Source organism: Molossus molossus, unplaced genomic scaffold, assembly GCF_014108415.1.
Source record: "Molossus molossus isolate mMolMol1 unplaced genomic scaffold, mMolMol1.p scaffold_m16_p_3, whole genome shotgun sequence".
NCBI lineage: Eukaryota > Metazoa > Chordata > Mammalia > Chiroptera > Molossidae > Molossus > Molossus molossus.
In genome coordinates this window covers 54,697,410-54,722,462 of record NW_023425366.1, presented here as the reverse complement: position 1 = coordinate 54,722,462, position 25,053 = coordinate 54,697,410, and the positions used below count along the sequence as shown (strand labels likewise).

The 25,053-nt window shown below is 42.4% G+C and overlaps 1 protein-coding gene across 2 annotated transcripts in view; it reads left to right on the top strand.

The window, feature by feature from the left end:
- The first annotated feature begins 234 nt into the window (after window positions 1–234).
- The window catches only part of SERINC5 (serine incorporator 5), a 100,825-nt gene continuing 76,006 nt past the window's right edge, over window positions 235–25,053 (top strand). Inside the window, exon 1 of one of the 2 annotated variants that reach the window (XM_036279095.1) lies at window positions 235–358. In XM_036279095.1, coding sequence (XP_036134988.1) covers window positions 332–358 — 27 coding nt within the window. In that variant the 5' untranslated portion in view covers window positions 235–331. Of the gene's footprint in view, window positions 359–24,777; window positions 24,858–25,053 lie in introns of those variants that run through there. The other variant, XM_036279094.1, reaches the window with a different exon arrangement.

Sequence of the window (25,053 nt, the reverse complement as noted above, 5' to 3'; positions counted from 1 at the left end):
GTGATTGCCGCCGCCAGCCGCCTGACGCCAGCGGAAGTGCTAGAACCCGGCGAGCCTGCTCCGCCGCCTGGCGCCCCGGGAAGGGGCGTGCGGGGGGCGGGGCCCATGGAGGGCGTGGCTCGAGGGGGCGGGCGGGGCGGGGCCTGTGGCGGCCCGGCGGCTTTTGGCTAGGGTTGTTTTCACCCAGGCCGTGGTACTTGACGCTCAGCTGGGACTACCTGCGGTGGAGGTTTGAGCTGGTGCGGAGAGGGGCGCTGGAGGCCGGAGGGTGCAAGGAGAGTCGCAGGGAGCTGGGAGCAAGCGAGGGCGCTGGTGGTCCTCGGCCGCCGCGATGTCAGCGCAGTGCTGTGCGGGCCAGGTGAGCGGGGCTGGGTGCCGCGCCGGGGCCAGGAGCTAGGCACCACGCGGGCTGTCCTGGGTGCGCCCCTTAGCTCCGCTGTCGAAGACGGTGTGGGTGTTGGATCGCTCGGGGCAGACCCCGCGCCGCTTGGGTTTCTGCCTCGGGCCTGAGCGCGGCGCTCCGCAGTCGGGGAAATCCAGTGCCGCGCAGGCGGGCGGGAAGGGACACGGGGAAGCCCTAGAGGCTACCCCGAGGTATTCCCGTCTGGCCTTAAGGACTTCGCTCGGGCCGGGTGGGCAGGAATATCCCGATTGCTCCTAGAGCGTGTCATCTCCTCCCAGGATACGAAAGTGTGGTGATGAGCTCCGTAGCCCGCCCGGGTCTGCCTACCCGATGAATCCAGGAAAAGACGTGGGTTTGGGCAACATGTCCTTTCCCGTGCCCAGAACAAATGACCCAAGCAGGTTGCGTTTGGCACCATGCAAGGCTAGGGCATTGACTCCGTACCTTCGCGAATGTCCCCAAGCCTGGTTTCCAAACTACAGTGCTCAAGTCTGGGTGCTGGGAAGACTCAACCCTATATCCTGCGTTTTCCGACCCAACCCAGGCGGGCCACAAACACGGCTGCCTGGGTAGAGAGCGAGCCTTCCAACCGGGTTGAAACTGAACGTGCCCGATCCCGCTTTGTAACTCTCGTCTGTTAAACTCATGGTGTCTTACAATATATATGCCCGTTTGGAATAGGCGTCTCTACGGTGAGTAGTGCTTCAGGGCAGCATTAGTAGGTTTTAACCCTTTAATGTTAATTTCTTCCTCATTCCCGCAGGGTTAGAAAAAAGAAATAAGTGAACCGTCAGACGTCGATCTCCCTCCTCCCTCTTCCCTGTCCATACTGATTATCAGCATGGTGCGTTTCCACAAATAAATCTAACTGGGGGAGTATTCAGGGTCAGGGACGTTCTTGCTTCCTAATACATTCAGCTTTGGACAACCAAGGCCAACTCCTAAGTGATGGAGAGGTTAAATTGTTACAGGTTTCTGAAGCCTTCCAGTTATACTGTACTGGCAGATAATCTTCAGACAATCCATCCCCTTTGGAGTGGTCGTGTGGAATTAGGGCTTGGTTTTTGAGGTCTCATACTGTACTTGGCATGCATTCAAGCTGGCCATTTTAGAGATAAGATCATTGAGGTTTTTAACTGGAAGTGTAATGACTTGTCCCGAGTCAGGCAAAGAGAGAGAGGATGCTTCCCACCTTTCCAGGGCTTCTGAGACCAACATGTACCTGAAGAGGCTATTTTCTGAATGTTCTGAATCTCAAGAAAACTTTGCAAATCTTTTATTGTTGTTTTGAGATATTTTCCAATGTGATGCAGCACTTTCCACGAACAGTAATTACATTACAGATATTTTGGGGCATCTCCTCCAGTTCGTTGAAAGCCTGGGAGGCTTTTTGTCACTCCCAAGTAGCTAATTTAGGACTCTGAAAATTATCACCAGTACTCAAGTGGGACTTGTAAAAGAATTATTAGTATAGCTGATATTTTGGCAGGATTTAATGACTTGTTTCTAAAATCCCCTTCTCAGGACTTTGGAAAGAACCCAATCTTGGCCATTCATCACAGAAAAGTTACCTTCTGCTTTCTCAGGACTGACTGAGACATCACTGTGGTGGGTCTCAAGGCAGTGAGAGGGTGATGACACTATGACTTCATATGGAGGGGCTGATATGCTTACATTAAAAAACTCAGAGACCAGCAGAAACAATCTAAGTTTTGTTTGTTTGTTTGAGCACCTGTGAACTGTTTTTACTCACAGCACTGCAAACAATCGATGTATCTCTCCCACATCGATGCTTCTCTCTCTCCGTCCCTCTTCATCCCTTCCACTCTCAGTGGAAAATCAGTGGGAAAAATATCCTTGGGCGAGGATTAACAAAATAAATAATAAGTACATACATAAATAAGTAAATATATGGGTTCTTCCCCCCATCCCAGCCAGCCAATCACCTCTCTGGATACCAAGTGGATGTCCAATAATTCAGTTCAATTCTAACACTAGCCACCTGAAGTTAGGAGTTAGTTTCCCACAGGTTAAGGGCTTAGTCCCACAGGATCAAACCCTTCCACCCTCTTACTCCCATTTCAGCCATTGTTCACAAGTCCTGGGCCTCCCACATGGGGGATGAAGACCAAATATATATTTCTTTTTATATCACAATACGACAGCACCAACTGTGTGCCAGGAGCTAGAGATATGGCAGTGAGCCAGATGAATATCTCTGTCCTCAGTGGTCATTCCAGTTGATGGGGAGTGGCGGGTGTGGGAATGAGATATTCGGTTTTTGGCTTGAGCAACTGGATAGGTGATGGTGCCATTTATTGAGATGAGGTTGGAGGCTCATAGGGAAGAGGACATTTGGCAAGGAAAACCCATAGTTTTCTTTTGGTTCTGCTACATTTGAGATGCCCATTAAAAATTAAATGTATAAAACAAAATTTAAAAAATTAAGTATCCAAGTCACCAGTTGAATATTTTTTAAAAATATGTTTTTATTGCCCAGCAGGTGTGGCTCAATGGTGGAGCATCAACCCATGCACCAAGAGGTTTATGGTTCAATTCCCATTCAGGGCACATGCCCAGGTTATGGGCCAGATCCCCAGTGTGGGGCATGCAGGAGGCAGTCAATCAATGTTCTCTCTTATTGATGGTTCTATTCCTCTCCCTTCCTTTCTCTCTAAAATCAATAAAGAAAAAATGTTTTTATTGATTTTTTGGAGAGAGAGGAAGGGAGGGAGAGATGGAAACATAGATGTGAGAGAGAAACATCAATTGGCTGCATCCTGCACACCCCCCTCTGAGGATGGAGCCTGAAACCCCAGCATGTGCCCTGGCCAGGAATCGAACCAGGACCTCTCAATCCATGGGACAAGGCTCAATCCACTGAGCCACACTGGCTGAGCACCAGTTGGATATTTAAGTTGGGAGAAATTTAAATTTGGAGATAGAAATTTTGGGGACTTTGAGGACCATCAGGAACAATGTGTAACCCAGAAAAGAGCCTCGGCTTTGGACTCAGGTCTGGGTTTGATTTGGGAAATCTGGACAGTGAGGGCTGGTATGATTGCACATGTTACTTACTCTTTGTTAACCTCAGTTTTCCCAACTGTAGAATGGGTGTGATAATACTTCCTAGGGTTGTGAAGTTTGCACATGATAGCAGACAATCTGTAGTACAGGGTTTGGCACAGAGTAAGAACTCCCCAAATCTTAGTTTATTAGTGGCCATTATCCATTCATACCTGGATAGTCTTCCGGTCATTTCATTTTATTTATTTATTTATTTATTTATTTATTTATTTATTTATTTATTTAATCTTATTATATTTTTGCATTGGCTCTGATATACACTTATGTTTTGATTAGGCTTTTGGCTAATGGGTGCTAATGGAAGCAGAAATTAGAGGAGAGAGGTCACTCAATACCTTCTGGTACCCAGCACTGTGGTAGGCCTCTGGGAACTGGATATTGAACCAAGACCTTCCTTGCTCTCTTGGAACTTATGAGTAATTGGGGGATGGAAGTGTGGGGGAAGCTACACTGCAGAAAATGACTACATACTGTCAGAGAGGAAGTGAGAGGTGTAATTAAGAAAATCTAGACAATCCTTCCAAGGTAATTCAAGAATAAGGCTTGGAAGGGTTTACTCCAGGCAAGTGTAAACAGTAATGATAATAAGAACAATAGCTTAAGTTTATTTCATGCCTGCAGTGTGCTGTTATTATCATTTATTCTTTGCAACAATGAAGGGTGGGTAATGTTCTAATTGGCCTCCTTTTGCAGGTGAGGCAACCAAATTAGACAAATAAGTTAACTTGACTGATTTTTGGTGGTGGAGCCAAGCCTTGAACACTGGTCTACCTGACTCGAGTTGGAGCACTGTCCTGATTATTATTACGATATGAATAAATGATAATGAGTAATACTTGTTCATCGTTGTTGCTTATATGGGACCTAAGTCAGTTTTGAGTACACAGTGATTAGGCTGTTTTGTTAGATATTGCTGGTTGCTAGTAGTTATGGGTGGACGAAGTTTAGCTTCTTCCTCATGACCTGCTCCAGGTTATAAAGAAAGCAAGTCTCAGACCAAATCCTGCCACACATGCAGATATGATTGGCAGGCAGCAGCCTGATCTGAGACCTCATGAGGTCCCAGCTCTTTGCCCTTCTTGGTGCATCTTCAGTTGAGGCAGGTGGGACTACATTCTCGTAGGGAGAACTTGACTGAGATTGCCAAACCACATGGATGGATCAAGTCCATGTTGCCATTCTCAGGGTGAAGATTCACTCTGCCCTCAGAGCCAGTTCATGTAAGGGCAGCAATGCCCAGGCCAGGGTATTTCCAGCTGGATCATATTACTTGATCGCTGAGATTTTCCCCAATGAAAGCTCGTTTCTAATGTCTCTTATGTTAATTCACAAAGCCTCAAATGCCACCTGGGACTATTCATTGTCCAAGATAAATAAAGCTAGGCATTAGTTAAAGCATTGGAAACAGATCTTATTCAGTAACCACTGATAGTAGGGGGAAAATCCTAGCTCTATTTTGATCTGCATGGAGTGACTGAGAGTTTCAAAGAGAGAATGAGGGAGCAGCAAGGACGAGTGAGTGGGGACCCGAGTAGTGGTTAGGGAAGTTAGAAGTTACAAAAATTTGGTCAGTGTACACACGATTAGCCCAGCTGTGTCTGCTAACAGGCCAGTCAGGATTCTCTCCTTCCACAGAGACTGGGAGACAGGTCCTACCCACTTGATGATTACATTTCAAAGGCATGGCTTTTGGGTCCTTAAGAAAGACAATCCTGCCTTGTAGGAAATACATTTCACATATGTCAAAGGGACAGAGAAGGATTCACAATTATAAGCTCCTTTCAATAAATGCTCTAAAAAGGGAAGGCCTGTCTCATGTGTTGATTAGAACAAGCAGTAAATTTCTTTTGACAGCCCTGAGCTTTTCCAGACAAGAGCTCAAAAGGCGAAAGGTGGCTGGGTCATCCCAGGGATGCAGCCTTGGGCTGCTAGAGGCCACATTAAAGTTTGGTCTGGTCTCTTTATGCAGGGGTTTGGGTGGAGTTGCTGTGTGCCAAGAGTTCTTGCAGTTCTCACTGGTTAACAAAACCTGAGGTCATTCAAGTTAGAGGTACCTGAAGCTCACGCAGGAGACAGCTTTGAGTGTGGCCTCCGAGTTAATGTTAAATGTTAGCTGGAATGGGTTTTCCTCATCAGGACAACTGACTACCTCTTGACTGTAGCTTAAAATAGGCACATACACACAGAGTCCATGAAGACTTCTTTAAAGATTAAAAATTACACACCACGTAAGAGTAGCGATTTCTCTGAAATGTCTTTCCTTCTCTATAAAATCCAAATCTTTACTTCTAAGGGCAACCTCAAGAAGCATTTCCTCAGTAATGATCTTCTCTTTGTTTTGGAAGTTATCTCAGAACTTGCACTTGGACCTGTCCACACCACCTGGTACTTGATCCTCCAAAGAACTGGAATTGTTTCATGCTTACTGCATGTATGTACTTCCTCTCACCTAGATAGAGTACATGCTATGGCCTCGTTGAAGCCCTTGCCCAGTGTTTTTGGTTACAACTCTTTTTCCCCATAGCTCTTTGTTTATAGTGATTGGAAATATTGGTCCTCATTATATCACATGCTGCTTCCACTCTTGGAAAGAATCCAGGGTGGACACAACAAAAACTTCACTCTTTCCACGACTGATGCTTTTTTGAACAATTTAGGGTATTTGTGAAGCACATAGGAAAAAAATCATACATATCACCCAGAGAGACCCATATTTTTATATTTTATGATGTAGTCATATTTAATATATATGATCTTACTTTGTAAAATTGAGATTATATTTTAGGTACTATATTTAGCTCTACTCTTTTTGCTGAATTTTTATGGAGCTATCAAGGAAGTTTTTAACACGCACTAGCAAGTCCTTTGAAGCCATTAATGTTTTCTGGGCTTACGTTCAGGTAGTCCCTCTACCTTCAAACATGACCAATTTCCCCAGAGGTGTTTAATAAAGTTGAATGTGTGAAAGTCATTTTATAGGTTTATGTGTTAATAGGTTTGTGTGTTTTGTTTCCCAAAAGGCAAAAAATAATGAAGAAAATTCCTAATTGTAACCCCACTGTAACAAAAATTAAGACTATTTTTATAGCAGTTTTAGGTTTAAAGAAAAATTGAGCATAGAAGTAGAGTTCCCATATACCTCCTGTCCCTACTCCCTAGCACAATTTCCCCTATTATCTTCTCGCTTTAGTATGGTGTATTTGTTACAGTTAATAAAGCAATATTGATATATTCTTAACTAAAGCCCATAGTTTACATTAGGGTTACTCTTTTTTATTTAAATTTTTTTTTGTCAATTACAGTTGACATTCATTATTATTTTATATCAGTTTCAGGTGTACAACATAGTGGTTAGACATTTATATAATTATTCCACCCCTTTTAGACGCCATCATCGACAATATATTTCAACCATTTCAACATGTTCTTTAACTTTGATCTTTTTCTTTATGGTTACTTATACAGAAAGTATCTGTCTAGATGGTGTGTTTGTCACTGTTTTCCTTCAGTATGAAGGTGCCCATCTCTTTGTTATATTAAGTTTGAGTCCTATGCTTCTTATCACCAGTATTAGCACTTTTATTTTTCTATTCCTTTTTTTTTTGGTGCGTGCCCCTAGCGGGAACTGAACCTGGGACTCTCTGGTCCACAGGCCGACGCTCCAACCACTGAGCCAAACTGGCCAGGGCTCTATTCATTTTTATAAAACAGGCAAAATGCAGTAAAATGTGCGCATAGTTGCTCTCTCAAGGTGATTCAGCTGGTATTGAACTGTTGAGCTGATGCAGAAGAGTGGTTTGCAGATGTCTGTGTAGTTAGCCAAGTTCAGGTTGTTGGAAAGATGAGTCTGTCACTTACCTTGAACCATAGAGAGAGTGAAAGTTGCCCTGTTAGATGGAGAGTTCTCAAGAAGGTTGCTTTTTTTTCAGATTTGTTTTCTTGGGCTGCTTTATAACTGACCTGGGGAGCTGACAAATAGCTTTGGGCTGCAGCAAGTCTGAGTGGGATCACTTTGCTGGGAGGAAGGACAACCTGTAGGGAGTAGAAGGCAGCCACTGACTCACCTCTCGCAGATGAGCTATAAGGCAACACCATCTTCCCCACTGCTTGCTTCCATCTATTTTCTATCTTTTAAAAAAATAATTTTTCTTTATTGATTTTATTTCTTTCTTTCTTTTTTATTTATTTATTTATTTATCCTCACCCGAGGACACTTTTCCATTTTTTGTACAGATAGAGTGGGAGGGAGAGAGGAAGAGAGAGAGAGAGGGAAACATCGATGTGAAAGGGACACATCGAGTGGCTGCCACCCGCACGACCAACCAGGGCCGGGGACAAACCGCAACCGAGGTACGTGCCCTCAGCGGGAACCGAACCCGGGTCTCTCCGGACCGCAGGCGGACGCTCTAACCGCTGAGCCAAACCGGCCAGGGCTCTTTATTGATTTTAGAGAGAGAGGAAGGGAGAGGGAGAAAAGAGAGACATCAGTGACAGAGCACCTTGACTGGCTGCCTCCTGCATGCCCCCCACTGGGAATCAGGCCCACAACCTGGGCATGTGCCCTGCCCAGGAATCAACTGGCGACCTCTTGGTGCGAGAGTCGATGCTCAACCACTGAGCCACACCTGTCAGGTGTTTCCATCCATTTTCTGTGTAAATATCACCTGTAGATTTCCCACAATAGTGAATCTTTGGGAGTGAGTCAATGGTGAAACATGGAAGATTACTTTTCAGTTTCCCAGGTGTTTTCATGTAAATCCCAGTAAGAAGCCTCTGATTATGTAGAGGCATCATCTGCTTGTATTTTGGAGCAGTAAATGATCAATTCATCTACGATAATTTGATGTTAAAAAGGAAGTCCTCATATAAGCAGAAGTAGCCATTGTATGCAATTCGATTTTATTCTTTGACTAAGCTATTTTCAGTATTTAAATTGTAATGATAAAGATCCTGTGTTCTCTTAGTGTCCTGAGCAGCATTGTTAGTAATTTTCATTACATATTGCTGTTGTCAGTTGAAAATTTAGGGTTGAGATTGGATGCTGAGAGCAACATCAGCAGGTTACTGATCTAAACCACTGATTGTCCCTCCAATCAGGTTTTCCAGGTAGTCCAAAGTAAACCTTTGTGACTCTGGTTAAAGTGTATTTTAAAACATTTCTAGTGGGTATATCTTCTTATATCTTAGCTTGTGTATTAATGATATTTTTAAAGATTTTAGCACATAATCTGAGAGTCAATGTAGTATGGGTGTGTAGGAAATTCAAATGCTGGATTGGTTTGATTACATAAAACATCTGTTTGAATTTTAAAGGAAACAGGATTTTACTTTTGGCTTTTCTTATATAGTTTGCCTTGTGAGATTAAAGTTGAGCTAATGTTTAAGGAAAGCAGCTGTTGCGGAAAAATTTAGAGTGGGTTTTTATCACAGAATAACTTTTGAAACAATTTGTGGGTTTGAAGTAGGGTTACAGTATATAGTGATTAGACAGCATTTCCCCCCTTCATGAAAACTGTCTAGTCAAAACAAAAGGAGGAAAACCACACACACAAATCTTATTTGTGCAAAGATAACCAGGAGAGATGGAAGGTCAGGCTTCTGTTTACACAGAATCTTTATGGGGTTTATTTTCGTTCTCGTTGTATCTCAGTAATTTTACGGAGGGCTGAATCTGCTAATGCTCTGATCCTTAGCGTGTGTGGTTCACCAAAATGGGGGAAGAATTTAGCCTTTTGTTCTTGACTCCATGCTCATTGAATTCCTCCAGTGGCAGCCTCAGAAACAATGGCAGTGTTTTGTAACCATAGTAATGAAACTGTTCTCTGTAATTGCATTCTCTAACAATATGACTTTTCTTTGGTTTGGTAGCATTATTCATAAGGATCCTAAAACATTGTTGACTTATTTCATTTGCTGTTTGAAAAGAAAAAAATATCTAACCCCTAAAGTGATATGTCCACTGATAAATATTCATTGGGTTGCCTAGCATAATATAATCCAAAGGCAGTAGTAACTAGGTCGACTTGTATGCTTGGGAGCAACTAGTGAATTGATGTTGGATTTTCCTTAGTATAAGATTTCTTCTGGGGCATAACTTCTTAGCAGACCCCAATGAGGGTTGTGTACTGCAGCTTTGGACGTTATGCCTGGGAAAGGGAAGGAAGCAGTGTCCCTTGGAGGAGACATTCCCCTGGGAGTAAATGAGCCTTTGGAGGCGGGGGTGGGGGTGGGGGTGGGGGTGAGGGTGGGGGGTGTGGCACGGAGAACTGAGTCCCTGGGAATGGGCTGCAGAGGTTCCATGCAGCCCTACAGCACACACACACAAACACACAGAGTTGTGTTTGGATATATTCTGAACACCTTTTTCTGGAAGAAGGTCCTTCTTTAAAAAAAAAAAATGTTTTTATTGAGATTTTTAGAGAGAGAGGAAGGGAGACAGAGGTAGAAATTGATGTGAGAGAGAAACATTGATCTGCTGCCTCCTGCACGCCCCCTACTGGGGATCCAGACCATAACCCAGGCATGTGCCCTGACCGGGAATCGAACCCGGACCTCTAACTCCATGGGAAGATGCTCATTCCATTGAGCCACACCTGGCTGGAAGAAGGTCCTTAACCATTTCTTAGCTTCTCAAAGGAATCTTATGACTACAGAAGAAACCTGATGTAAAACAAAACAAACCCCAATGTAGAATGAAAAGGGGAAAACAAGCAATGGAGACATATTCACATAAAAGGCAGACAGTTGTCACTGCAAAGAAAGAAAAAGAAAATTGAGTGAGGGTACAGCCTGCCTGGAGAGACAGAGCCTGGGGAGTGGCAGGTGGGGGAGAGCTGTTGGCTTTGTCCCATGACACTGAGAAGTGAAGTAAGAGGGAGACCAAGAATCCCGGGTGGGTGGGGAGGGCACAGTTTGGCAGCCTTGGTTTCCAGGGAACAGAAGCTACAATGCTGTGGGCTGAGGGGTAGTCGGGGGCTGAGGAACTGAGGCCAGGGAGGGTAGGTTAATATCTTTGAAGACTGTGGCATTGGAGGGGGAGAACTTTAACTCGCAGGCGAAGTGGGGTTTCTGTGGAATGTGGTTCAGGTTGATTTTAAGGAGGGATCTGAACAGGTTGCCAAAGTGAAGGAGGAGCAGCAGGTTCCACCCTGAGCAAATTTAGGACTGGCCTTGTTGGGTTTTGGAGAAGGGGCTTTGACACTTCTGGCAGTGGTGATAAGGGTGGCCTCTGGCTGGAGACAGCACTTTGCACCCTTAGTCCTTGTCTTCTTGTAGGAGGGAATTCAAACAAGTGACAATAAATAGTAAAAGCAGGTGAGAATTTATTTGCAGTAAAGGAATACACTCAGACATAGGCTGAGCGGGCAACTCAGCCAGCTGAAACCAAACCAAGTGCCTTGCTCAGTTGGGGGTTTGGGGAATTTATACCCCTTGGCTGGAGTGTCCCTAAGTAAGTCTCCCCCATATATATATATAAAATCCTCAAGCTATTAGACTCCTTCACCCAAGTGTTATGCCCCCAGTTAGACCACATCCTGAAGGGGCTCTGAATCTTCTCGCCTCACATAGGGGTCTGTTGTCTTCACAATCTAATTTTGGTTTGTCACATCTCAGAAGTATCCCCTCCAAGTCCTAACTGCCTTACCCCGCTCATAACTTTCTAGCTGCCTATTCAAACACCTTTGTCCCCAAATTGCAGGATGCTGAAGTTCATTTACTCTTAAGTTTTCCTGTACCTGCTAAAATTTAGCCTGGAGATAGCCTCCATCCCCTGATTCTTTTTTTCTTTTTCCTACTCCTTCAACCCCACCCCCTACCCCTCTTTTTTCTGTTTAAATTTGTTGAGTCTAATCCACTGGGATTTTATTCTCATCTGGAAAATTCTGGAGAGGCGAAACTACTTCTGGAGAAATCCGGGTTTTGCTCTTTGTATGGTGATTGTTGAGGCAGATCGTGGAGTCAGAGAAACTTCTGGAAGAGACTCTCAAGGCATCTCTTTTAACTCCTCATCTGAAGCTTAGATGTCTTTTTTAAAATGCCTCTCATAAGTGTACATCTGGTGTGTTTGAACCTCTCCAGTGTTGGGGAACTTACTACTGTTCCCAGTCTCAAGTTTTCTGATCCTTGGTTTCTTTGTTCATCAAAAGAGGGAAATTTGTGTCTTGCCTTCTTTATGTGGTCGTTGAAAGGCACAATCCGATATTAAGACTCCATGTTATCTGTAAAGTGGTGTTAAAAGAAGAAAAGCTGCCCAGCCGGTGTGGCTCAATGGTTGAGTGTCGACTCATGCACCAAGAGGTTGCCGGTTCGATTCCCAGTCAGGACACATGCCCAGGTTGTGGGCCTGATCCCCAGTGTGGGGTATGCAGGAGGCAGCCAATCGATGTTTCCATCTCTCTCTCCCTCTCCTTTCCTCTCTCTCTAAAATCAATAAAGAAAAAATATTTTTTTTAAAAAAGAAGAAAAGCTGTAATAAAGAACAGAAAACATTTATTTGAGCAAAAAGAGTTGCTACAGCCCTGGCCGGTTTGGCTCAGCGGTTAGAGCATCAGCCTGTGGTCCCGAGAGACCCGGGTTCGGTTCCCGCTAAGGGCATGTACCTCAGTTGCAGTTTGTCCCCGGCCCTGGTCGGTCGTGCGGGTGGCAGCCGCTCGATGTGTCCCTTTCACATCGATGTTTCTCTCTCTCTCTCTTCTTCTCTCTCCCTCTCTCTCCCTCCCACTCTACCTGAACAAAGAATGTCCTCAGATGAGGATAAAAAAAAAAAAGAGTTGCTACAACCTGGGAGGCACAGATTAAGGTAGCAACCTAAATTGTGCTCTTAGAGAACATAGATAGACAAGGTTTATAAAGGCATAAACAGCAAGTGCAATTCCTCCATGCAAATGAAGGATTGCTTGCTGGGTTGAAAGGGATTGGTTAGTTCCAGTATGCAAATGAGAGACATGAAAACTGCAAGGAAGTAAAGTCCATATATGTCCATGCAGCAGTTGTTCCAGGATGTTTTTGGCTTAGCCTTGGTCTGAGTTTAGCAACAGTTCAGCAACTTAATAGCAGCTCTGAGAACTGAGGCAAAAGATGTTCACAGGCCCCACTTCCTTACTAGCCTCCCAGCTGTATTTTAACCGACGCTTAGCCATGTTTATTCCATTTTATTTTCTCCATCGTCAGTGGTGATGCAGGTGTGTCAGGGTTCAAATGCAGGAAACTGAGACCACTGTAGGCATTTTAAGCAGAATGGAATTTAGTGTAGGAAATTAACTACTTAAGAAATAAAACTACTTAAGAACTAGAGGAGCAAGAATCAGGGAACTCCTAGATTTAAGAACAGACCACTGCAGCAATCATCCAGAAGTCTAGAAGCCAAAGGTCACCATAACTGCCTCTTGACACCCGCACAGCTGGTAGCTTAACATGGAGAACCGCCTCCCCACCCCTCCAGTCTGGCCATTGTAAATGCCTGTCCTGTCCTGGGACCTGGCCTGGCAGCAGACACCAGCAGGAGGCTGGCCCCATCTTTGTTTTCTCCTCCCAAATACTGTGAGTGTTGCTAATTGTCAGGACTCCTACAGGCTAAGAGTCTGGGAAATGTGGCTTCACTTTCCAGATTCTCCAGTATTGGAAGACTCCTAGAAGGAGGTGGGGATGGAGGCAGAGTGAGACAGTTGTCCATGTGAACAACAAACTCTGAGGAACTAGCATGATAAACTACCCTCGTGCACACTGCACTTCCTGCCCATCATGGCTTGACCCAAGAGGAAATGATAACCTCAGAAGTAAGGCCAGAGTGTTGAGAGGGTTGACTCAGAGGCAGGAGGATGGGAATGTGTATCTTATAAACTGGTTTTCCTCCCTCTAGTCCCTTTGCTGCATTACCATTTTTCCACACTACCAAGCAGGTTGATCTTTTTGCTCAAGTATTGTTCAATCATGTCATCCTCTGCCTGATTTTTCAACCCTGACTACAGTTAATGTAATGGATTTTCTAAATGCAAGTCCTTTGTAGGAATCTGTTAGGGGTTTGTTTCAAGATAACTTATATTCTAGATAACAGTGTAGGTAATACATGTGTCCTCAGTTATATCTGATATTAGTAATTTGTGTGCTTTTTAAAATTAACTGTAGCTAGGAATTTATTAATTTTACGAATTTTGTGAAAGAGACAGTTTTTTTTATTTTTATTTATTTATTTTCTATCCTCACCTGATATATTTTTCCTTTTATCTTCAGATAGAGTGGGAGGGAGGGGGGAAGAGAGAGAGAGAAAAACATCGATGTGAGAGAGACACATCAACTGGCTGCCTCCTGCACAACCTGGACCAGGGCCAGGGACGAACCACAACCAAAGTATGTGCCCTTGACCAGAATCGAACCTGCGACTCATTGATCTGTAGGCCGATACTCTAACCACTGAGCCAGACTGGCCAGGGCAAGAAACAGTTTTTTTTTAACTGTCCGTTGTTTGTTTTCTACTCTTTTTTTAAAAAGTGTATGTGCCCTTTTGCGGGAACTGAACCTGGGACTCTCTGGTTTGTGGGCCGATGCTCTGTCCGCTGAGCCAAACTGGCCAGGGCTGTTTTCTACTCTTTATTTCCCTCTTTTTACTTACTTCGAGTTTAATCATTCCTTTTATTGATTTTTAAGGCAGAAGCTGAGACCATATTTTAAATCTTTTTTCTCTAAAATAAGTATTTAAAGTTATATTTTACATCCCACTTATTTTGATATGTTATATTTTTATTGTTTAGTTAAAAATATTTTCTAATTTTCCTTGTGATTTCTCTGACCTATGGGTTATTTAGAAGTGTGTTGATATTTTCCAAATATTTGCGGATTTTCCAGGAGTATTTTTGCTATTGAGTTCTAATTTACTTTTGTGATTATCAGAGAACATAATAAAATTCCTTTTAAACCTATTGTTTTATGGCCCAGAATATATTTCTTGGTGAATGTTTCATGTGCCCTTGAAAAGAACACATATCTACAATTATTGGGTATAGTGTTCAGTTGGTTGCTGGTGTTTATCAAATCTTCATCTGTACTGATTTTGGGAGTGGAGGGGTATCTAATTCTATCAATTACTGGGAAAAGGGTGTTATATTTGTTCTGTCAATTTTTTTTTATGTGATATGCTCACTTGTAGGCTGCTTTTTAAAAAAAATTTTTTTTTATCCTCACCCGAGGACATTTTTGCATTTGTCTTCAGATAGAGCAGGAGGGAGAGAGGGAGGGGGAGACAGAGAGAGAAACATCAATGTAAGAGAGACACATTGACCAGTTGCCACCCACACGACCCCAACTGGGGCCGGGGACAAACTGCAACCAAGGTACGTGCCCTAGTGGGAACCGAACCTGGGACTCTCTGGTCTGTGGGCCGACACTCTAACCGCTGAGCCAAACCGGCCAGGGCAGTTCTGTCAATTTTTGTTTAATATATTTTGAAGCTCTATCGGGTATACACACATTTAGGATTGTTATGTCTTCTTAATGAATTGATCCTCTTTTAAAAGGATCCTTTGTGTCTCCGGTAATGCTCTTTGTCTTCAAGTCTTCGTCTGATGGCCTAATCCCCTTTTTAATTTTCAGCCCATCTGTATCTTACATTTAGCAGTGTCTCTCTCATAAACAGTGGATAGTCGGGACTTGTTTTTTGATCCAGCCTGACAAACTGCATTTTAATTTCATGTTTAGATCGTGTACATTTAATGTAATTATTCATGTTTACACTTAAGGTTATATATTGTTGGTCATTTCTACTTCCCCTTCTGTTCTTTGTTATTATCTTTTTTGGGGGGCACTAATTGAATATTTTTCAGTATTCTGTCTTCCCTATGCCTTTTTTTTTTTTTTCTTAAAATGTTGTCAGGATTACAGTATATAGCATCTCAAAGAAAAGATAAACATCAGAATTTCATCATTCATGATGGATGACCTTATAGGCAGGTCAATTTATTAGGTTACTGATGGCAAATGATGAATTAAGTAACATTACATGAACACCAATCTTAAAAGTGTTTTCTGCTTTATAAAGATAATTTGTAGTTATAGAAAATTTGGAAAATACAGAAAAGTATCAAGAAAGAATAAATATCATTTGTAATCTCAGGGAGAACAAAACCTATTAGCACTGTTTTATTGTACTTCTTTTGTGTTAAAAATAAATTAGACTATACTCTGTGTTCTGTTTTATAGCCTAACTTATATTCACATAACAATGTGAATATTTTTACACATAAGAATTCTTAAAAGCAAACATTTTAATGGTTGTATTACATTTCATTAATTATAACCTTTATTTTACTATTTTCCTTTTATTAGAAATTTGGTGTATTTCTTTAAAAAAAAAAAAACTATTATAAATAACTGTTATGTAAGCTTTCTCTTTGCCCATGCCTCTTACTTTCGGCTGTGAGCCTTGGAAATAATCCTGCTATAGCATAGTGTGAATTTGTGTCCCCAAAACCGTACTATGCAAAACCACACAATAAAAACCAGGCTTTATGGAAAAAATGGGGGTGGAACACAGCTTTCAGAAACTTTGTCAATATTTTTTTTTAAAAAGGGAACCTAGTAAAAATGGTATCACAGTTTTGCATAAAGAAGTTGGCCTTGACCTTGTAAAAGACCTGAGGTTTGCGTGGATGTGGGTGTTGGAAAAGTTGCAGCTTGTGAGTTGTGAAGCAGTGGAAGAAGGGTTGTTGAAACTGGATGGAAAGTTCTGACGCCAGATGTGCTCCAGTGACTCGTACCGAATGCACTTGTTGAGCTGAGGTGTGTGCATTTGATATCTTCCCATGTAGCTCAGTTCAGCTTGCGCAGTATTCCGCCCTCAGTGTTTCTCATAGACAAAATTGCTCATCCTGTTTTGCTCGAATTGTTCCCTAACGTGGTAGGGGGAGGAAAAAGTTTTCCTTGCCCCCTTAGGGTCTATGGCTAGGTTTGAAAATTAAACCGACAATGACAGATCAACAGGAGGAAAGCACATACATGTATTTAATGTATAAGTTTAATGTGACTTGGGCACCCTCATAAGGAAATGAATGGTGAAACCTTCTTGCTTTAATATTAGATTAAACAAAGAGGCAGCTGTGGGAAAGTGACTGAAATTTGTGGGGATGTTAAAAAGGAAGATGAGAATTATTTGAACAAGGTCTGTTTGTATAGAATTCTCTCAGTCTCAACTTTTTGTCCTTGATAATGTCTTTCTGGCACCGGGAGGGCTCCTTTCATGTGGGAGCCGTGTCTCCTGCTAGGAAGAAAAAGGGAGGGCAGAACACCCTTGCACCTGCTGTTTCTCATATGTCTTTAAGTTAAAATAATCAACGTGCCCAAACGGCATATTTTGGGGTGAGATGCTCTGAACGCCTCCTTTATTAATCCTGTTGGAACACATTTATGTTTCCAGAGCAAGTACTATGTAACGACTAGAGGATGAATAGCTCAGAAACCCTGGACATGGCAGACCTCCTTCAGAAAGGCTGACCAATGCACTCTCCTGTTAGCTGTGAGAGAGGAGCTGCCCAACTCCCATTAGGACAGTTGGTGCTAGAAGTGGCTGGAAGGGTCTTCTGCCCCGCTACCCAATTGTGCTCAGGTTTCTTGTACCATACTAAGCAAACAACTCCAGAGACACGAACTTTGTATTTTCAAAAGCAGCTCTAAGCTCTACTTCATTTTAGGTAGCTCTTGTTTAATGACTCTTCTTGCGGATCTCCTGAGGCTGAAATGACTTCTGTCCAGGTCTTGGAGAGGGATGCAGTAGTTTTGTTAGGGTAGTTAGAAGAGGCAGGCAGCCTCAAAGGTGGCTGGGGGCGATGGCCTGGGTCATTTAGGCCCAAAGTTGGGTTGATGCTACTGATCCTGGTATGGGGATCTCTAGCGTCTACCCAAACTGTAAACTGAATATTGTGCCTCTGGGTATGAGAAAGTTCAATTGGAAGCCCAAATCTTGGAACTTAGCACACACAAATAGTTTTTAAGGATAATGGTTAGGCTGTTTGAAATTAAACCATCTTGGGAAGTCTTTGGTTGGGAGCAAGCCAGAGAAAGTCCCACTGCTGACTGTGAGGATTCTGATGGAAGTGATACCTCACTCCTGGTCGTGGGTTACTCTTCTCAGGTGGCTTATATGAGATCACACAGCGGTCTTCTGGAGCTAGGAGAATACTCAAGGGAGCAGCATGCCCCCCTTCTGTTACTGGAGAAGACAGGCGTCTTCCAAGGCCACACAGTGAATCAGCCTGGAGCAGGGGTTGCCACCCTGCTCCCCTGGCCTTTGCCATGCCCCAGTGCCCAGTATACAGTTGACTCTTGGTAAATGTCAAAAGAGTGAATAGGTAGATGTTGGGACTTTTTCTAAAGACATCTGCTGTCTTTGCAGAGCAGTTCAACGAAGAGCTCATGGCTACAGATGTCAAATCTCATCTTATGGTTGAAATCTCATTGGTTTTTTTAAACCTTGATTTTGCTGTAATAAAATCAATTTAAACCTTTTGTTTCCTCTCTTCTCATAAGCTCCCAAGCAGTTGTTTAAAAAAGTTTTTTCCAGAAAGTTCTGCTCTGCCTGTGGATTATACGATTTAACAGAAATCAGTTTTAAAGAATGTGCTTTCTTACCAACTGAACTAATTTGTGAAAGTTGCAGGTTGCTGAGTAAGGGGTATTAGGCCATTTAGAAAAAGCTGGTTAACCGACGAGCCACTCTATGCAAATTGTTATGCCCAGCAATGGCTTCTGGCTGCAGGCTTTGAAAAGCATGAAGCGGTAAATTATTTCCTTATGATGGGGGGAGAGGAGGGATGAGGGTTGTCATGGGATTGCGTTTTCTTGGAAGCAAGAGGTTCAGCAGAACGGACTCTCTGACTTTTTCCTGCTGTGGTGTGGCAGAAAGAAAGCAGGGCTCAGAGTGCTGGAGAAGAAGGCTGATGCCTTCGTTCCATTTGTCCCTCGGTATGAGGAGTCTGAGGGGATCCCCAGATTATTAGCGAGCTGCCCCCTCCTCTCTTCCATTCAGCATGGTCTTTCCAGATATTTGTAAGACTTTGAGAGTAATAAAAATCAGGTACTGTGAACAAAGCCCAGAGCTTCTGATCAAAAAGTATCTATTCCATAAGTCTGTTATTAGAAGAGAGAAAGAAAGAGCTACAAACTTGTTCAGCTGTAGCATTTGGGAGGAATGTGTCCCGGGGCAGTGCTGTTGGTATTTTGGGTAGGGCAGTTCCTTCTCTTGAGGGAGTCCTGAGAGAGCTGATACTTAGCTGGTAACCTTCAGATGTCAGTAGCACTCACCAGTCTTTGTGAAAACACCTCCCCCCCCCCACACACACCCCTTATGAACAACAGTCCACAAGGCCCCAGGGGGATGGGATGGTGCTGCCCAGATAAGAACCACTGTGGGCTTGATAATGTTTTCATACAGCTTAGAACTGCAAAAGGGTCTGAATCCTGCTTGTAGTAGTGTATAGCTAGACAGATGAAAAAGCATACAAATAAGCAAGGAAGATAATTCCACCACAGCACCACCTTGACATAGATAACATACTTTTAAAACTTAACATAAAGATGTAGGCTGTACTTTGGATGTAATTTACTTTAAATGTTGCTCACAAGTATCATTAAGATTTAGTGCTTAAGCTAAAGTTATGTGTTTGAGAGGAAAGGAAAAAGCATGCTTGATGGTGAGAGAATTCACTTAGACATAGTTCTGGTGTTCATTTTCAGGCTTTTTTTGTTGTTGATAGTTTCGATATAAGAAATGTCCAGACCTGTAGAGAATTATTATGAGCGCTTTATTTTAATCCTCACCTGAGAACATGTTTTTATTGATTTTAGAGAGAGAGGAAGGGAAGAGAGAGAGAGAGAGAGAGAGAGAGAGAGAGAGAGAGAGAGAGAAACATTGATGTGAGAGAGAAACATCAGTTGGCTGCCTCCCATACCCACCCAGACCAGGAATCGAACCTTATGACCCTTTGGTGTACAGGATGATGCTCCAACCAACTGAGCCACACTGGCCAGGGCAATTATAAGAGTTTATTTGAGCCAAACTGATGACATATACTGGGGAGCAAGATCTCAAGTGCTCAGAGAATAACAGTTTTTCAGCTTCTTCTATGCATTTAAAATTAAGGAGGGAACAAGGAAGATTCCACGGAGGTGGGAAAAAGCAGATAGGGATTGGAGTATAGGATGGTGAACAAGATATGTGCTCTCTTGAGGATTAATACTCTTTGAGGGGCATTACTTCTGCTGTCACAAAGGTGAGTTAACCTAGATGCATAAGAACAATGGACAGGGCTGGCTTAAAACCTTTTACAGCATGACCTGCCTAGTTAGGTATTTATGATCAGATCACCTTGTGAAGTTACTCCCCAGAATCCCTTTTTTTCATCCACAGTAGTCTGGAAGCAGTATAGGTGAGTAGTTAAGAGCTGATTTTGGTGATAGGCTGAGTAGTCTCAGCCTTTTACCAGTGGTGGGCCTTTGATCTATCCTTTCTTTAGTTTTCTCATATGTAAAATGGGGTAATTACAAGTATCTTCATGGCATTTTGTACTTGGAACAGTACCTGGTCCCGAATATGGGTTCATTAGTGTTAGTTGTTATGGGGAGGGCTGGCACTCTCCCTTGGGATAGAAGAACCCAAACTGTAAGTTGTGAATAACTTTCTTTTGAGGTTTTGTTACCAGACAGGCACTGGGCGGGAAGTGGGTCTGCCTTGGGTCGGCCAGTAGTGTGTGGGTTCTTGACTTCGTGCAGGAAAGATTTCATAACACAAGACCAAGTGGTTTTGAGAATATGTTTATTAAAGCTGGGGACAGTGAGATGAAGGAAGGGTTTAATGTAGAAGAAGCAACTGGAGAGAGCCTAGGCGGGCTGTTGTGGCCTTGTAGTAATGGTATAAGAAAGAAATGGGCCGAGCTGGGCTGCGTGAACTCACTGAAAAGTCAAAGTCACAGTGAGAGAAGGGGGTCAAAGTGGGGCTGCTGTTAGCTCACTGGGAAGTCAGAGAAAAAAGGGTCCTTGGAGACAGGTTCAGGGGTTAAACCTGGGACAAGCTGCCTTCTGCTCCCCTGGTTGCAAGTGTTGTGGGGACCCTTAGAGCTTAGGGGAAAGAGGGCAGAGATGCAAGGCATGGGCATGCTCTAACACAAGTGTGTCGTAGCTCTTTTGTCTTGGACCTTTCTTTAGCTGGTGGGAATCCTAGGGGAGGTCTGAAGGGAGGGTCTTAACAGAATATTCATAAGCTTTCCAGGCGTGTCCTTTGATATGTTGATTTATCAAAATGTGCAAATAGAGCGGTCAGGGTTATTTTCTGGTTATTTTAAATTTTATTATTATTTTTAAAAATTCTTCACCCAAGGATATATTTTTTCTAATGGTTTTTAGAGAGACTGGAAGGGAGAGAGGGAGGAGGAGAGAGAGAAACATCAATGTGAGAGAGACACAACTATTGGTTGCCTCCCACACAAACCCTGACCAGGGCTGGGGATCAAACCTGCAATCCAGATCTGTGCCCTTGACCAGGAATCGGACATGCAACCCTTTGGTCCATGGACCAATGCTCTACCCACTGAGCAACCAGCCAGAGCTATTTTCTGGTTAGTTTTATTTTCAAAGCACCTCATCAAAGAGGGACTGGAGCAAGGCCTGTCTGCCCCTGGGCAGTCTGGAATCTGTAAACCATTTGCTCCTAAGTGTCCTTGGTTAGGAAAGATAAAACCTTGTGCCTAGCCGGTGTGGCTTAGTGGATTGAGTGTCATTCCATGGACTGAGAGGTGCCGGTTTGATTCCCAGTCAGGGCACATGCCCGGGTTGTGGGCTTGATCCCCAGTAGGGGGTGTGTAGGAGGCAGCTGATTCATGTTTCTCTCACATTGATACTTCTATCTCTCTCTTTCTCTCCCTCTAAAAAAGTCAATAAAAACATATTTTAAAAAATACACAAAACCTCGTGATTCATTAGCTAGCTGTAAATTGCTCAGATTGTTTGGCCTTGTTTAATTATTTTGTCTCAGTTTTCCTTATTCCACTTGTCAAGGAATTTTCCTAGTTTCTTACTATCCTGCCTCAGTTTGATCTCATATTTAGCAGTATTAAAATGGGTTAAAAGTGATCTCTAAAAAGTATTATTAGGAGAATGTGAATGAACTTCAAAAACATTTTTTAAAATTGGAGAGAGAAACATCGATGTAAGAGAGAAACATCGATGGGTTGCCTCCCATACACCCCTAACAGGGACCGAACACAAAACCTGGGCACGTGTCCTGACTGGGAATCGAACCCACCACCTTTTGGTGTATGGGATGACGCTCCAACCAACTGATCCACACAGGCCAGGGCTGAAGTTCTAAAATAATAATCTTGTGCCCTGACTGGTATGACTCAGTTGGTTGAGTGTTGTCCTGTGTACCAAACAGTTGCTGGTTCCATTCCCAGTCAGGGCACATACCCAGGTTGCAAGTTCTGTCCTGGGTTGGGGCAACTGCTGGAGGCAATGATTGATGTTTCTCTCTCACATTGATGTTCTCTCCCCCTCACCCTCTTTCCTCTCTCTAAAAAAAGTCAATATGCCCTGGCCAGTTTGGCTCAGCGGTCAAGCGTTGGCCTGTGGACCAGAGAGTCCCAGGTTTGGTTCCTGCTAGGGGCATGTACCACAAAAAAACAAACAAACAAAAAAAACAAAACACAAATGATACAGTGATTCATAGGACAGAACTAAAAAGTGTTCTTATAAATCAACAGAAAAGACACAGTATGCAAATGGCCCATAAGCATGTGAGAAGATGCTTATTTAGTTTTACTCATAAGTTAAAGAAACAATTCAGACTGAGATGTTTTTCATTAATCAGATTGGCAAAGTTAAAAAGTATGATACCCAGAGTAGACAAGGTGATAAAAAAAATCTGCCTTTGTGGATTCATGTTTTTTACCTTTGGAGAAATATTTGACTTAGTGTAATCTCTTTGAATCATAATTAAATATGTCTGTGTTCTTGGATCTAGCAATTTTACTATTTTATGTCCTAGAAGTAAATGCAGAACATCTTAATTGATCATTTATAGTGGAGACTAATTTAAAATAAGTTACTAACCTTCTGTACAATGGAATACTATACTGTCATGAAAAAGAACGAAGAAAATTTGTGTGTGTAGAGGAGAGAGTCCAATATACAGTGTTTAGTAGGGATTAAAGAATAATATGTGCATGATGAAACTATGTATAGCTTTGAAAAGGAAAAGCCACATGTTTTTACATATGTAGATGCTTCTATATGCATAGATATCTGAGCGTTTTTAAGATACAGTGATACCTCGGTTCTCGAACGCCTCGGATTTCGACCAAATCGGTATTCGACCAGGAGATTCGAGAAACTTTTGTCTTGGAATCCGAACAAATATTTGGAACTTGAACTTCCGAGATGAGCCGAGTTGAGCCGAATGGCGTTCATTCGGCCCAGCGCGCCTTGCTTGTGTCATCAGTGTGAGTGCAGAGAGAGAGTCACGCTTTGTGGAGAGAGTCACGCTTTGTGGAGAGAGTCACGCTTTACACTGAATTTAACCCTTAGACATACTGCACACTTTTATTTCTTGTTGAGACTTAAGTTTTTCTACATATTATATACAAATTAGGCCAGTAAATAGGCATTTTCTGGGGCTTGGAACGAATTAATCCAGTTTCCATTATTTCCTATTGGGTTTCATTGCTTCGGTTCTCGAACAATTTGGTTCTCGACCGTCCTCCTGGAACGAATTATGTTCGAGAACCGAGATATCACTGTATTAGGAACTGTCAACAGTGGTTACTATAGTGGAGTAAGAACAGGAGGTTGGGGGATAAGGGATAATATTGGGGGCATTTGCTGTTCATTTGAAACCTTGCTGTGTAGTTTGAATTTATCATGAGCATGTGTTGGCTACTTCTTTTAAAAATTTCAAGCTTGCTTTAGTAAGCTTTATAGGTTTTAGCAAACCTAAAAGTGTGAATTATAACAAATTATATAATTGCATTTTCTGTTTTCATTTTGATATTTTGACATTACCCCTGACCCTCGAGGAGGTGGTAGTGGTATGTGTAAGCATTATATATTCAGGAAGTGGGTTTAAGGTAACAAATTTAACCCATTTTTGCATTAAGACAGGAAACTGAGGTTATCAGTTTATTTGCACAGCTGGTATGGATATGTGGTACAATTTATTTTTATCTTTATCCACAATTTACATATGTAAATGTAGATTTTTTTTTCTTAACTCAAGTGTACTGAGGTGCATAGAACTAGAAAAAAAAGTATGCCACCCATAAAAGTGGGTGGCATGATGATCAGTGTTTGTGAGAGAACTCTGGCTGGCTGTGGATTATTAGGAGGTATTGAAAGGGCTGCTTTGGACTAAGACAAGAAAATTGTCAGAGAAATGGCAGCTATGGTACTAAGATTCAGCCATTTCAATGTGCAGCCTTTTAAGAAAACTAAACGTTCAAAGATCCGTGAAATACTTTATGTAAACTTTACAAAGCATTTTATAGCTGACCAATAATTTAAGAAACACATGAAACAATTTTAGCTTCTAAATGCTGAGAATTTGCCCTTGGGGACACTTTATTCTTGTTTAAATTAACAGGTGTTCAAAAAAACCTCATAGTTTTATTTTTATTCTTAATGTGGAGTTGGAGAAATGCCCAAGCTTTTACTTTTCTGTTGAGCAGAAGTGTCCAAACTTTTATAGTTATTATTTGAGGTTTTATTTTTTTATTTTATTTTATTATTATTTTTTTATCCTCACCCGAGGACATTTTTCCATTTTTTACTCAGATAGAGCGGGAAGGAGAGAGAGAAAGAGAGAGAAACATCGACGTGAAAGGGACACATCGAGTGGCCGCCACCCACACGAACCAACCAGGGCCGGGGACAAACTGCAGCCAAAGTACATGCCCTTAGCGGGAACCGAACCCGGGTCTCTGTGGACCACAGGCCGACGCTCTAACCACTGAGCCAAACCGGCCAGGGCATATTTTTTTATTTTTTGACTCTTGTTTATTTGTCTGAAAGAGACAATATTAGGTTGTTTATTTAATTAAAGAAATTCTTTATAAAATATATAAAATTAGGTTTATATATATAGTTTACATACCATGTAGCTCACGCATTTAAAGTATACGATTCCATGGTTTTTAGTATATTTACAGAGTTATGCAACTATCACTGTAATCTAATTTTGGGACATTTTTGTGTCACTTCTGTGGTGATAAAATGGCCATTAACATTCCCATCCGCCCCACAAACTTCCTCAGAGCCCTGGCAACTAACTACTAATCAACTTGCTGACTGCATGGCTTGGCCTGTTCTAGAAATTTCATATGAATGGAACCATACAGTATGTAGTCTTTTATGATGGCTTCTTTCATGTTTTGTCATGTTTTCAAAGTTCATCCATGTTGTAGCGTGTGTCAGTACTTCATTCCTTTTTAATGAATATACTGTATTTTACTCATTCATTTATCAGTTGATAGTTGTTTGGGTTGTTTCCACCTTTTGGCTGTTTTATTAATGCTGTTATCAACATTTGCTAC